This window comes from Rhamphochromis longiceps, linkage group LG10 (genome assembly GCF_057381845.1).
Source record: "Rhamphochromis longiceps isolate RC_006_pf linkage group LG10, R_longiceps_female_GT1.1, whole genome shotgun sequence".
Lineage (NCBI taxonomy): Eukaryota > Metazoa > Chordata > Actinopteri > Cichliformes > Cichlidae > Rhamphochromis > Rhamphochromis longiceps.
Genome location: NC_140566.1, coordinates 15,165,991 through 15,180,122, shown reverse-complemented (window position 1 = coordinate 15,180,122; position 14,132 = coordinate 15,165,991). Strand labels below are relative to the sequence as shown.

General features: G+C 42.4%; 2 protein-coding genes across 4 annotated transcripts in view; one reads left to right on the top strand and one right to left on the bottom strand.

Moving 5' to 3' along the window:
* Window positions 1–14,132, bottom strand: part of il13ra2 (interleukin 13 receptor, alpha 2) — a 28,039-nt gene that overhangs the window by 10,666 nt on the left and 3,241 nt on the right. The window contains exon 1 of one of the 3 annotated variants that reach the window (XM_085420422.1): window positions 2,342–2,453. The exons of the other annotated variants lie outside the window; for them this stretch is intronic. The gene's annotated coding sequence lies outside the window, so the exon portion shown is untranslated. Of the gene's footprint in view, window positions 1–2,341; window positions 2,454–14,132 lie in introns of those variants that run through there. 3 annotated transcript variants of the gene reach the window in all.
* LOC146660516 (uncharacterized) lies at window positions 4,691–7,873 on the top strand. Its single transcript, XM_085421643.1, has 2 exons — window positions 4,691–5,008; window positions 5,414–7,873. Exon 2 carries the CDS (start codon window positions 6,137–6,139, stop codon window positions 7,871–7,873), a length of 1,737 nt encoding a protein of 578 aa, XP_085277769.1. The 5' UTR covers window positions 4,691–5,008; window positions 5,414–6,136.

The window sequence follows — 14,132 nt, the reverse complement described above, 5'->3', positions numbered from 1 at the left end:
GTAGTTTGGGTAGCAACCCAAACTGCATGTTCTCTTTCACTACATCCATGAATCTTGTCTGTGATCTTCCTCTTTTCATACTGCTGTCAGATGAGCACAATGTATATACACAGATGAGTGGGAGCATTAGCAAGTAAACCACCAAATTACACTGTGACATAACAGATAAACTGGGTCTTGAAGTTACTGCGTACTGTAAAGAAACTTCTTTAATACTACAATAGTAGTGAAACACTACTATTGTGATACAGTTCCTTGTTTTTTCATGTAAATTTGTGGATTTATTCACATTGCCTTCTCTTCATTGATTTTGTTGTAGTTTTCACTTCCCTGTGCCTAGTCTGTGCTTCTGTTATGTCACCCATGTTTAGTCAGTTTTGTCTTTGTGTTTACTTTGGTCTGTCAAGTTTGTGTCTTAGTCTCCGTCTCATTGTTTTGGCTTCCTGTTTTATTTTGAGTCTCTCATCTCATGTGCATTATGTTCATTTCTGCTTCCCCTCTTGATCGTCAATTGATTTTGTTCACCTGCGCCTTGTTTTCAGCAGCTGTGTCTCGTTCCCTGATTACATCATGTGTATTTAAGCCCTCGGTTTTCCTTGTTCGTTATTATGTACTGCTTGTCTGTTAGAGTGGGCCCCTTATATGTTTCCTAGTTTCTTTCACCGACTAGACTTGCGGCCTCATGTAAATAAAGGCTTGGTTTTTGCTCATTTAAACCTGTCTGGAGTCTGCATTTTGGGTCCAAATTCTTCACAACCATGAGATCCACGCCATGCATCTGAGGCCGTACTGCATCTTTCAGAAGGGATTCAATCTCACAAGTTTTTTATTTGTATACATGAACTATTTATTTGCTGTTTATTGCAGGGAAATTGCCTTGAAGTGGAAAAATGCCTGAAGGTAAAGACTTGACAGAAGACAAGGTATTGCGTTATTTCCCAACTTGGCAAGTGTAAAGAACTGCCTAAAAGCACCTCACCCATTTTCATTTATTGGTATCTGTCATGTTAGAACATTACCACAAATTCTACTCAATTTCAAAATAATTGGCATCACTGCTTGTGGCCAACTATTTTAACACAAATCATTTGACTTGATGTCCATATGCAGGTATATGAACATCGGGTGGGGGGGGGGTGGTATTTGTTTTGTTTGTTTTATGGAGAGGGTGGTATTTTTCCCATAGGTGTGATGATAGAAACTCTAAAAGTGTCACGGTCTGGTGGAGGCAGACTGTATGGAGTGACGTAGAGGACCAAAAATGCAGACACAGAGAACGAGGAAGAAAACATGAATATTCACAAAAAGCGAGCCATTTAATATGGCTGATTTTAAAAAAAAAAAAAAAAAAAAAAAAACTAAAAGTACAAACATAAAACATAGAGGCACACAGGAAAGAACCTAAATAGAACTAAACTGGGAAAATTAACTACTGAACAAAGAACAAAACCTTGAACATGGAAAGGCCCTGGAAAGGTGGCATGGAACAACAGACGACCTGACAACGAATGAACAGAATACACACAAGGGTGATGAGGGGAAGTGGAAACACATGGGGAAACAGCTGACACTAACCTGACATAACAAGCTGACTATACTGACATAGGACATAGACCTTCAAAATAAAACAGGAAACATGAGACGCAGACATGACAACACCAACTTGACAACAAAAGACACTAGGCACGAAACACATAAAGGGAGAGGGAAACTTAAATACAGTGGTAGAAAACACAAAGGGGATCTAATAAACAAATAACCTTCGCCAACCTAATGAACTTAAACATACAATATAAACATTAAAATAAATTAAAACTCAAAACGCTGGGTCAAAAGACCCAGGCTCATGACAAAAAGGGAACATACCCTATTTAAAAACACTCATTTACCATAAATCATGATTTATATTTGAACATGTTGATCGCTTCAGAAATCCAGGACCTGAACTAAAAATGTGCAATATAGCCTATAGCTCAGACGTTAACACATCTGATAACAGAGCACTACTATTTATCCACATTTGAATCTCTTACATATCCCCAAGGATCTGGTGCCAATTTTATTTCCTTATACACGCTCTACATTAAAAGTATTATTCACAGTCATGGTGTCTTTTTCAATTTTAATGCTACCTTCTCTGGATGTCATGTCATTTTCTACCACTGAACGTCCCTTGTGCAAATGGTAAAACAAACTCTGCTAATCAACAGCAAAGTTTGTGCAATCATTTTTTTATTATCTTAGCGAATTCTCAAAAAATACTAATAGTTTCTCTTTCAAAGACATAGAAATAGTTTTGAATCACCACACCTTGTTTACTCTAACAACATTTTTCACCTACCTGAACCAAAAACAATTCAACACCGCTGCCAGGTTTTTGTCCAATGCCTGGAAGACAGTATAATCACATCAGTCCTGATTTAGCCTAGGATCCTTCAAGGGTTCTGTCCCAGCTTTCTTACCTCATAATACCCTATGCCCCAGTGTGTTTACGCTTACTTACTAGGCCAAAGGTCTTGGTCTTATCTAACGTTCTCATGCACATTCACGCTATGATGGATGCGTCAGGGGCAGCTCAGGGTTTAGTATATTGCCCAAGGATAATCTGACACATCCACCCACTGGGAGATCCATCTATCAACCTTCTGAGTGTTGGACAACCTTCAGTATGGCCCATAGGCCTTAAAGTATTGCATAATTACCAAAAGGTTGATTCTGTTCATCTGAACGTAGCATTTTCAGTGCAAGAAACATTTCGTCACTCATCCAAGTGACTTCTTCATTCTCAGCTGACTGAAGATTTCCCCTACCTTATAAAAACATTTGCACGATAACTGAAACTAGCACACTGAATGAACAATGAGCTGTGAGGTCAGTTTCTTGATAATTAATATGCAAATTGTCATGACCACTGATCAACAACCACTGATCAAGGGATTTTGATCAATGGCCATGAGTACCATTCGCAGAGAGTTGGGGAATAGCTGCAATCACAGCATTGTAAGATGGCAAAGGATGTGCCCTTAGGGCCCCTCCTAGATTCAGAGATGCTCTTTCCCTTTTCACGTAAATGGCCTCCTTGACTCCACGCTCAAAACAGCGTTCCTCCCTGTCCAGGATGTGTACATCCTCATCATTGAAAGAGTGTCCACTGGCCTGTAGGTGTAAATAGACTGCAGGAGACATGGTGTTTAGAAAAAATGCATCTCAACTGTTCCGATACTCCTGACACTAAGGGTTTTCGCTTTGGCAGCAGTTGTCCTTCTCTTCTGGATCTGCTGGAGCTTTCTTTAGGCAACTTCCCAGCTTTGACAAATGTCCAGCTGGGATAATCACATTTACTCAGGGCCTTTTTGATGCCTGCCTCCCTGGCCGCTGTGTCTGTGGGGATGGTGTTCGCTCTGTGTTGTAGCGTCCTGATGACACCCAGTTTATGCTCCAGTGGATGATAAGAGTCAAACCTGCAGGCAGATGAGACTGAAGAAATGACGAAACGTTTCACTCGCTGAAAACACAACGTCCAGATGAACAGAATCAACCTTTTGGGATTTACTTACCTGGATGATTGAGCATGCATCAAGATATTGCATAATTACATTGATGGCTGTGGAAACACTGTTTATCCTTTTCTATAGAATATTCCAAAGTTTTGTTTGTTTGTTTTTTGTTTGTTTTTAATGGGCTTATATTATATCAAAAGGTGTCAGATGTCTGATGAAGACATGTGTTGTTACCTGGCTTGTGTACATATTGTCAGAGCCTTTCTTTATCCTTTGTTGTCTAGACCCTCATTGTTGTGTGTCCCCTTCATCTATGTTTCCTTGAAGATTCCTAGTATTTGGTTTCCTTGCTCCTTCCCACCTAATCTTTGGGGGATTTTTGTATTTTCTTTTTTTTTTTTTTGAGAGAGAGAGAGTCCTACATTAAAGCTTCATTTCGAGTTTATGTTTCAGTCTCCTGAGTCCTTCATTTAGGTCTCCATCCTGTTGTGCTATTTTCAAAGTCAAAGTCAATGTAAACTTTATTGTCATCTCTGCTATATCCAGTGCAGCATACAAACAGACAAGACGACAAAGCTCTGGTTACATCAGGGCAAAAAAGCTAATAAATAGTTATAAAAAGGAGTAAAAAAAATATCCACTTAAGTCATAGAGGATCAAGAGAAGTTGCGATTAGAATTTGCAATTTACAGTTTACAGTTTGGAGTGGTTTAAAGTGACCAATGTAGCAGCTTGTAAACCTGGAGTTAAAAAAATTGTCCATAGAGCAGTATTTTGTTTATTTTTATAAAATGTTACCAGATATTATAAAGTAACCACTCAAATGAAAGTGTTAAATATATTAAAGAGTTGCATGGTTTTGCTTGTATTTGTATTTAGCTTTCGATCACCTTTTGAGTCTGGAGCTGCCATTTTTCATCATGTGCCATTGAAAGCAAAAGAAATACTGAAAGGTAGGGCAACCAAGGAAGACCACCATGGTGGATTTCTTCGGTTTCCTCAGTTTCCTCAGTCCTTGGTCTTCCATGACATTAAAATTAAAGACCTGCTCTTCAGAAACAAGATGTGTCTGTGCCAATACCTAAAATGTGAAGACTCTATGAATAGCAATATAATACCATAAGTACCCTCACAGGTTTGGCCCTCAGAAAGCTGTCAGCATACCTCCTGCCTTTATTATCCCTGTGTAACCCAGATCATTGTTTGAGTATGGGATTTCTGATTATTTGTGGTCACTGAACGCACCACTGTGCCGTGCGCATAGCCACTCTCTAGTCCAGCTACAGAGTTTTTCCTTCTGTTCGTCCGATGAGGCGCATGCTGCTCTCGTGCCCTCTACGAGCTGGAAATTCGGGTACAGTAGACATTTGAGTCGCTGTAAATAGTTTTAAAAACCTTTATATGTGAAGCTAATGATTTAATATGTTGTTAGGAAAAAGTCTTGTAGCAGTTACAAACGTGAAGCGGAGCTGAGTCCGACAGCATTCGCCATTACACGAACTCCTCTGGTGAGTTAGCGTGCAGCTCATGTTCGTATGAAATGTTTTGTGCCTTATTATACTGCAGCGAGGTATCAAATCTACCGCTGTCATGTTGTTAAGAAAGAGGCTAAATATTGTATAACGTGTGTTATTGGCTGACTGTTAGCAAGCTAGCCGTTAAGTGAGCCTAGCTAATGTCCTGAAATGGCGGCCGACACGAGGTCAGTTACAGTGTTATTATGTTATGCCTAAGAGAACAGCATTAATAAGCATTGTTAACAGCATTTATGTTCTGTTATATTTTTATTTTGACAAACCTGTATTATTATAATGGTAAGTCTGTTAAATAAGCCGTTAGTGACATGGACACTGAGTCAGTGGTACTGAGACTTATGAACATTTCAGTTAATTCTTCTGCACACTTGTGTGTAGGCTGGTTTGTTTGCCCTTTTGGTGCCCTGGATCCTACTGGATGAACTGCCTTGTGGAAGTCCTCATCTGATGACTCTGCCGAACCGTCCTGGCAAATAGATGGTCGTTGCTGCTTGCTGGATGCTATTATTGGATGCTACACCGTTCCAACAGAGCGGTAGGAACAATTCAAAGGGCCCCAACGATGCGCTTTATTTTTCCCTGAGCTCAGGTGATTTTCTTTTGGCCAAAGGACCTTAAAGGATACATATTTGTTTTTATTTATTTATTTTATTTTTCTTATGACACTGAGTGGAAAGACACTACAAAAAAAAAGGGGGTTTATTATTTAAAATTGTGTCTAATAAATGTGTTTATGTTAAGTAAGTGTGGTGTCCATTGTGTGCTGGAAGCCTTATTGTTCCTGTGGTGGAGCAGCTACTACCAATCTCCTTTACGAAACTAGCTTCTGACAGGATATAGATATTTGGGATACATTTGATTTCTTGTAACCTATTTTTAGAGAAACTGTGATTCTGGGTTAAACATCGGGGTGAAATTGATGACACCGACACCTAGTGAACTGCCCAAGGTCAACAGTCCTGATTTCCACGCATTAAAGGTTTGGCGTAAGTACAGATTGCGTTACAAGTGGCGAGCCAGCCAGGAGATTGGTGAAAAGTAGCACCTTGACTTTCCAGCTCACAACACCTACCTCTTTTCCTTGACCCTATTGTGTTGGACATGGATCTTTGCAGACGTTTTGATGTAGATGGCCAGTGCTCACTTTTTGTGACTGGCGTTGAAGGGATTTACACAGATGATGACATTGCTAGTGTTTTTTCAGTAAATGGTAAAGTTTCTCGGATAGTTCGAATTCCAGATGAATCAAACCAGCCAGAGGGTAGAGTCCTGATACAATATTTGTCCGATCAAGCCATTTCCAAGATCAACCCCCAGATCTTAGGCGACTTGCCGAGCCCCAAGGATCCTGCTATCGGTTGGTCTGTCAAAACCATTCGAGATGTTGCTCAGGAAGAGGTAGGCAAGGAGTTAGCTCGTAGATATTTAGAAGAACTGAAGGCTGTTGGAGATAGTGGTAAAGCAGGTTTCTTGAGTGTTATTCAGAGTGAGGTCAAAGAAGTTCGACATAACTCTGAGATTCCTGACACACAGCCACACACAGCTCAGGATGGTGACACATCCCTCCATGACATTGTAGCTAGTGATCATGATGAACCTAATCACTACACACAGACCCACAATGCACCTGATAGTGCTGTGGTGAACCCTGTTAATATCGACCGCAGTCTCCTTAACCCACCTCAGATTCAAAAAGTTGTCGTTGAGCACGTTATCAGAAATGACTCAACAGCCCCGTGGTCTACACAAACCAGACTGCGCACCTTTTCTGGCCGTGCTCCTAGGCCCAATGGTGAGGTAGACTATGAAACATGGCGCACACAAGTGGACCTTCTTGTCAGTGATTGCTCTCTTAGTGATGTGCAAAAGGTTAGGAAAATACTTGAAAGTTTGCTAAGTCCAGCAGCCGATGTTGTTAAGTTGCTTGGTGTGAGTTCACCACCCAGGGCTTATGTTAGGCAGCTCGATTCCGCTTTCAGTGTTGTAGAGGACGGAGAAGAGTTATTTGCAACCTTTCTCAGCTCCAACCAGAATAGCGGAGAAAAGCCCTCAGCATATTTGAACAGACTCCATAGCCTCCTTACTCGAGCTATTTCTAGAGGGGGAGTCTCTGTCGAAACTTTGAGCGAACACCTACTCAGACAGTTTATTAGAGGCTGCTGGGACCAGAGTCTCATTATAGCTCTCCAACTAGAAAACCAAAAGAACAGTCCACCAACATTCCCAGATCTACTCCTTATGTTGAGGACCGAGGAAGGTCGTAGATCTGCAAAGCTAGACAGGATGAAAAAACATCTGGGTGCTACAAAAGCAGCTGTACATGCCCACTCCATTTTTGATGTACCCTCCTATGATGATGAGCCCGTTCCAACACAGACTGCAAAGCAGAGCGAAGCATCTAAGCTTGAGAGGAGAATGGATGAGCTTTCAAAGCAGGTAGAGAAACTGAGTCAAAGGTCCAAGAATTCTCCTTTTGACAGTGAGCTTAGTGCAGCGTTAAAACAGAGGCAAGAAGAAACTGTTAAACTTGAAAGCAAAATAGATGAGTTGTCTAAACAACTCAGAGAGCTCACTCAGAACCAAAAATGTCCTAAAGAGAATAATAGTGGCAAAGACTTCCTTACGGCAAGAAATAGCAGTGCCAGGAGACCAGTTAAGGTTCCCTCTATGCCAAAAGCATGGTTCTGCTTTAGATGTGGTGAAGATAACCACATTGCCGCTCGATGCCCAAATGAACCCAACCAGGCACTAGTCCGCCAGAAGAATGCTGAGTTAAAGGAAAAGCAAGGAAGGTTCCAAGCCCAACAGGTTACTGAGCCTTTTGCTTTAAACTTGTAGCGGCTCCTGCTGTGGGACGTCCAGGAGCTGAGACCAGCATTAGTCCCGCCTCAAGTGACCAAAGAATTGATGTTCAGAGCAAAATAAAGACCCAGACAACGGTTCAAGATTTCAGTTCCCAATCCCGCTTGCCACCCGGTCTGATAGGTCCTCGTTGTTCAGCTTCTGTTTTGGTTGAGGGTGTGCAATGCAACTCTATCATGGATAGTGGTTCACAAGTCACTACAATCTCCGAATCATTTCACAAGGATAAGCTGGCACATCTCCCCATTCAGCCCATTCAAGCATTGCTTGAGATTGAGGGTGCAGGTGGACAGCACGTTCCCTACCTTGGTTATGTTGAGACCCACATCACTTTTCCTCACAACATTACAGGCAAAGAGGAAGAGTTGGTTGTTTTGGCTCTTGTTGTGCCTGAGTGCCATTTTAACAGCAGAATACCAGTTTTGATTGGTACCAATGCACTGTTAAGACTCCATGATAAGTTATCTGAACGTGACGGTCCAGATTTCCTTCACAGACTGTGTTCCAGAGATGTAGCACTGGTTCTCCAGCACTTGGCTAAACAAATGGATGATTGCCACATACACCCAGTGAGGTTGCACGGGAAAGTACCAGTCACCATCCCTGCCAACCACAAGTGCTGTTTAATGGGCGATGTTAGGCTGAGAAAGAACACTCCTAACGTAAGTTTCGTCCTTGAACCAAATGAACACGACAAGTTACCTGGTGGTTTATTTCTTGAAACTGCTTTGATAGACATCCCTTACAAAGCTAAGAGTAAGGTTCCAGTCGTCTTGCAGAACTTGAGTGGGCATAGTATTGTATTGCAACCAGGAAGTACAGTTGCCCAGGTATGTGTAGCCCAGCACATTTCACCCCTGGTGCCTGTTTCAAATGCTTCTTCTCATGACAAGTTTGATGGAGAGAAGCTTAAGTTTAATCTTGATGAGTCACCCATCTCTGAAGAATGGAAAGAGCGCATCACCACCAAGCTCAAGTCTATTTCAGAAGTGTTTGCGGTTGATGATCTGTCTTATGGTCACACCACTGTGGTAAAACACCACATTCGGCTGAACGATGACACGCCGTTTAAGGAACGGTCGAGGCCCATCCACCCAAGTGACAGAGAAGCTGTCAAGCAACACCTCAAAGAACTGCTTAATGCAGGGGTTATTAGGGAGTCAGAGAGCCCCTACGCATCTCCAATAGTAGTTGTGCGTAAAAAGGATGGTTCAATCAGGTTGTGCGTTGATTACCGCAAGTTGAACGCACGGACCATTAGGGATGCTTATGCCCTCCCAAACATTGAGGAGACCTTCACGGCCCTTAGTGGTGCCAAGTGGTTCTCGGTCATGGACCTCAAATCAGGCTATTATCAGGTTGAGATGGCCGAGGAAGATAAAGCTAAAACTGCTTTTGTCTGTCCTCTTGGGTTTTATGAGTTTAATCGCCTGCCTCAGGGCGTTACAAATGCCCCAAGTACGTTTCAACGACTGATGGAGAAGTGTGTTGGGGATTTGAACTTGAGTGAGGTACTTGTGTTTTTGGATGATCTGATTGTGTTTTCAGACACCCTGGAGGAACATGAGGTGAGACTCATGAGGGTGCTGAACCGGTTGAGGGACTTTGGGTTGAAGCTGTCCCCAGAAAAATGTCATTTCTTTAGGCCCTCGGTGAAGTACCTTGGCCATGTGGTTGATGCCCAAGGAGTTCACACAGATCCTGATAAGATCTCAGCTTTGAAAACATGGCCTCGTCCTACAAACAAGAGAGAGTTAAAATGTTTCCTAGGCTTTGCCGGTTATTACCGGAGATTCATTGATGGATACTCAAAGATCGCAAAGCCTTTAAATAGTCTCACGGCTGGTTACTACTCACCCAAAAAGAGGGGTAAAGTGTATCTTGGAGAACATTTCAAACAACCATCAAACATTAACTTACCTTTTGGAGAGGAGTGGACACCTGAATGTGAAAATGCGTTTAAGACTTTGATTGAGAGACTGACATCGGCACCTGTCCTTGCTTTTGCCAACCCACAGCTACCATATGTCCTGCACACTGATGCCAGTCGTGAAGGCTTGGGTGCAGCGCTCTACCAAGAGCAGGATGGGAAGCTGAGAGCTGTGGCTTATGCAAGCAGAGGACTTTCCAAAAGTGAGAGAAACTATCCCACTCACAAGCTTGAATTTCTAGCTTTGAAGTGGGCAGTTTGTGAGAAGTTTAACAGCTACCTTTATGGCGCTAACTTCACCATTGTGACGGATAACAATCCTCTCACGTATGTACTGACATCTGCAAAGTTAGATGCTGCTGGTCATCGCTGGTTAGCTGCGCTGTCTACTTATCAGTTCACCGTTAAGTACAGGGCCGGTCATGCCAATCGCGATGCAGATGGGCTGTCCCGACGACCACAAGCTCCTCCTTTTGAAGATGAGGATTTCATCAAAGAAAGGGAGAGAGTTGATGACATGAAAAACCGTCTTCTAGAGGTGAGCAACGAGATGAGTCACGAGGTGGTATCTGCCTTATGTCAACGCCATCTTGTGGTGTCAAAGATCGAGCACTGTTCAAATCTAGAACAACCCTTGGCTGTAGAGTCTCTTGCTGTTGATCCCTCAACAGTTGCGGATGTATTTGGAGAAGACACATTACCATCTATGACAAGCTCTGACTGGTATAAAGCTCAGAGGGATGACCCGGTTGTCTCACGTGTCATTACCTTCGTTGAAAGAGCTCAAAAGCCCAGCTTCAGAGAAACAAACCTTGAAGTTCCTGATGTTAGGCTCCTTCTCAAGGAGTGGAGAAGACTCGAAATGAGAGATGGAGTATTGTACAGGAAATGGACAAATAGAGACAACACTGTATGGCAGTTAGTCCTACCTGAACAGTTCAGAGGGAAAGCGTTGCGTGGAGTGCATGATGAAGTTGGTCATCTTGGTTTTGAACGAGCACTGCATCTTGCCCGTTCCAGATTCTATTGGCCAATGATGACAAAGTCTGTAGAAGAGAAGTGCAGACAGTGTCCACGCTGTGTCAGGAGGAAAGCAGTGCCTCAGAAGGCAGCGCCTCTTGAAAATATTATAGCAACTTACCCGCTTGAACTCGTCTGTATGGACTATTTGTCAGTTGAGCCAGACAACAGAGACACCCGGAACATATTAGTTATCACTGACCATTTTACAAAGTTTGCTGTGGCAGTGCCAACTAAAGATCAGAAGTCCAGGACCATTGCAAAAGCTCTGTGGGAGAACTTCATAGTTCATTATGGGTTTCCCAGTCGTCTACTCAGTGATCAGGGTAGAGACTTTGAATCTCACACAATCAAAGAGCTATGTGCTTTGATAGGAGCAGACAAAATCCGCACTACACCTTATCATCCTCGCGGAAACCCGGTGGAAAGGTTTAACCGGACGCTTCTTGATATGTTGGGTACGTTGGAAGAGGAAGACAAATCTCACTGGAGGGACTTTGTTAAACCCTTAGTTCATGCGTATAACTGCACGAGGAACGACACAACTGGTTTCTCTCCTTATGAACTGATGTTTGGCAGACAACCCCGACTACCCATTGATTTAGTCTTAGGTATCCAACCTGAAAATGCCAACCATAAGTCTCATTCAGAGTATGTGAACAACCTTCGTCAACGTCTGGAGGAGAGCTACACCCTAGCTGCAAAAAACTCCCAGAAGATCGGAGAAAGGAATAAAGTTAGGTTTGACAAGAGGATTAGAGTGGCCGAGCTCTGTGCAGGTGACAGGGTTTTGGTTAGGAACATGAGTATCAGAGGTAAACACAAAATCTCAGACAGGTGGGAACAGAAAGTACATGTTGTGGTTAAACGAATCAATGATGGCCCTGTCTATGTTGTGGAACCCGAGTTGGGAGACGGACCAAAACGCACCTTACACAGGGATCTCCTTCTACCGTGTGGGTTCTTACCTGTGGAAGAAATAGCAGGGAGCAGATCTCATGGGTCCTCTAAAGGGAAGAAACTGAGAAACAAAGCCGAAAGAGAAGTACAATCTTCTGATAACCCTGATGGTCAGGAAGATGAGGTATACAGTGATGAGGACGAAGTGTATCCAGCTTTTGTGGTTCCAGAAATAATAACCAGAGGTCCTTTTATCCAGACTGAAAGGCAGGTTATCACACCTCAGCTGTCCACTGGGGATGTGCATTCTAGGTTGCCCCGTGCAGAGCCACAAGACGAGTCACACGCACGAGAAACACCCAGTCATGTTTCTGAACCTGAGCCTTTGTTACACTCAGAAAGCAATGAGGTGACCACATCTCCCATTCCATCTGATGAAGGTCCAGGTTGGGTTGTTATTGACATTCCTGAACAAACAGAACCTGTTGAAATGAATCAAGAAAGCAGCGACACTGCTGAGCGGAGTTTAGAGCCAGAGACAGTAGAGTTGCGGCGTTCTGGGAGAGAGAGACGCCAACCTCGTAAACTAACTTATGATGAGTTAGGTGAGCCTTTAATTTTGGCTCTCAGTTCCTTTTTGTCAGAGTTTCGCAATTGTATTCTCTCAGAGCACTTTCCTTCACACACCTGTTAAGTCAAGTGTGCATGCAGAGACTCATGCACTTTAGAGGGGGAGAGTGTAACCCAGATCATTGTTTGAGTATGGGATTTCTGATTATTTGTGGTCACTGAACGCACCACTGTGCCGTGCGCATAGCCACTCTCTAGTCCAGCTACAGAGTTTTTCCTTCTGTTCGTCCGATGAGGCGCATGCTGCTCTCGTGCCCTCTACGAGCTGGAAATTCGGGTACAGTAGACATTTGAGTCGCTGTAAATAGTTTTAAAAACCTTTATATGTGAAGCTAATGATTTAATATGTTGTTAGGAAAAAGTCTTGTAGCAGTTACAAACGTGAAGCGGAGCTGAGTCCGACAGCATTCGCCATTACACGAACTCCTCTGGTGAGTTAGCGTGCAGCTCATGTTCGTATGAAATGTTTTGTGCCTTATTATACTGCAGCGAGGTATCAAATCTACCGCTGTCATGTTGTTAAGAAAGAGGCTAAATATTGTATAACGTGTGTTATTGGCTGACTGTTAGCAAGCTAGCCGTTAAGTGAGCCTAGCTAATGTCCTGAAATGGCGGCCGACACGAGGTCAGTTACAGTGTTATTATGTTATGCCTAAGAGAACAGCATTAATAAGCATTGTTAACAGCATTTATGTTCTGTTATATTTTTATTTTGACAAACCTGTATTATTATAATGGTAAGTCTGTTAAATAAGCCGTTAGTGACATGGACACTGAGTCAGTGGTACTGAGACTTATGAACATTTCAGTTAATTCTTCTGCACACTTGTGTGTAGGCTGGTTTGTTTGCCCTTTTGGTGCCCTGGATCCTACTGGATGAACTGCCTTGTGGAAGTCCTCATCTGATGACTCTGCCGAACCGTCCTGGCAAATAGATGGTCGTTGCTGCTTGCTGGATGCTATTATTGGATGCTACACCGTTCCAACAGAGCGGTAGGAACAATTCAAAGGGCCCCAACGATGCGCTTTATTTTTCCCTGAGCTCAGGTGATTTTCTTTTGGCCAAAGGACCTTAAAGGATACATATTTGTTTTTATTTATTTATTTTATTTTTCTTATGACACTGAGTGGAAAGACACTACAAAAAAAAAGGGGGTTTATTATTTAAAATTGTGTCTAATAAATGTGTTTATGTTAAGTAAGTGTGGTGTCCATTGTGTGCTGGAAGCCTTATTGTTCCTGTGGTGGAGCAGCTACTACCAATCTCCTTTACGAAACTAGCTTCTGACAGGATATAGATATTTGGGATACATTTGATTTCTTGTAACCTATTTTTAGAGAAACTGTGATTCTGGGTTAAACATCGGGGTGAAATTGATGACACCGACACCTAGTGAACTGCCCAAGGTCAACAGTCCTGATTTCCACGCATTAAAGGTTTGGCGTAAGTACAGATTGCGTTACACCTGCATACTTAGTGGCTTCCACAATCAGCCCATACACGTTTACATGGTACTGACAATGCCCTTTAAGAGAGGTATGACATATGTAATTCATTTAAACAAGAAATGTGCAGAAAAAACAAAGTTTGAATCATTTCTTCAGTTATTTACCAAATTGCTGTTCAAATATATATAATTCAATATTAAACTTGATATTTTATCTATTATCTCTATTTTTTGGTGAAACTTATTCAATTTTCAAACATTTTGAGGTTCTGTAGTTGAGAGAAGATTTCCTGTAACAAATGTTCAA

Bases quoted from the DNA above. Each gene is read 5' to 3' on its own strand.
- LOC146660516 (XM_085421643.1), top strand. From the start codon at position 6,137: ATGGATCTTTGCAGACGTTTTGATGTAGATGGCCAGTGCTCACTTTTT.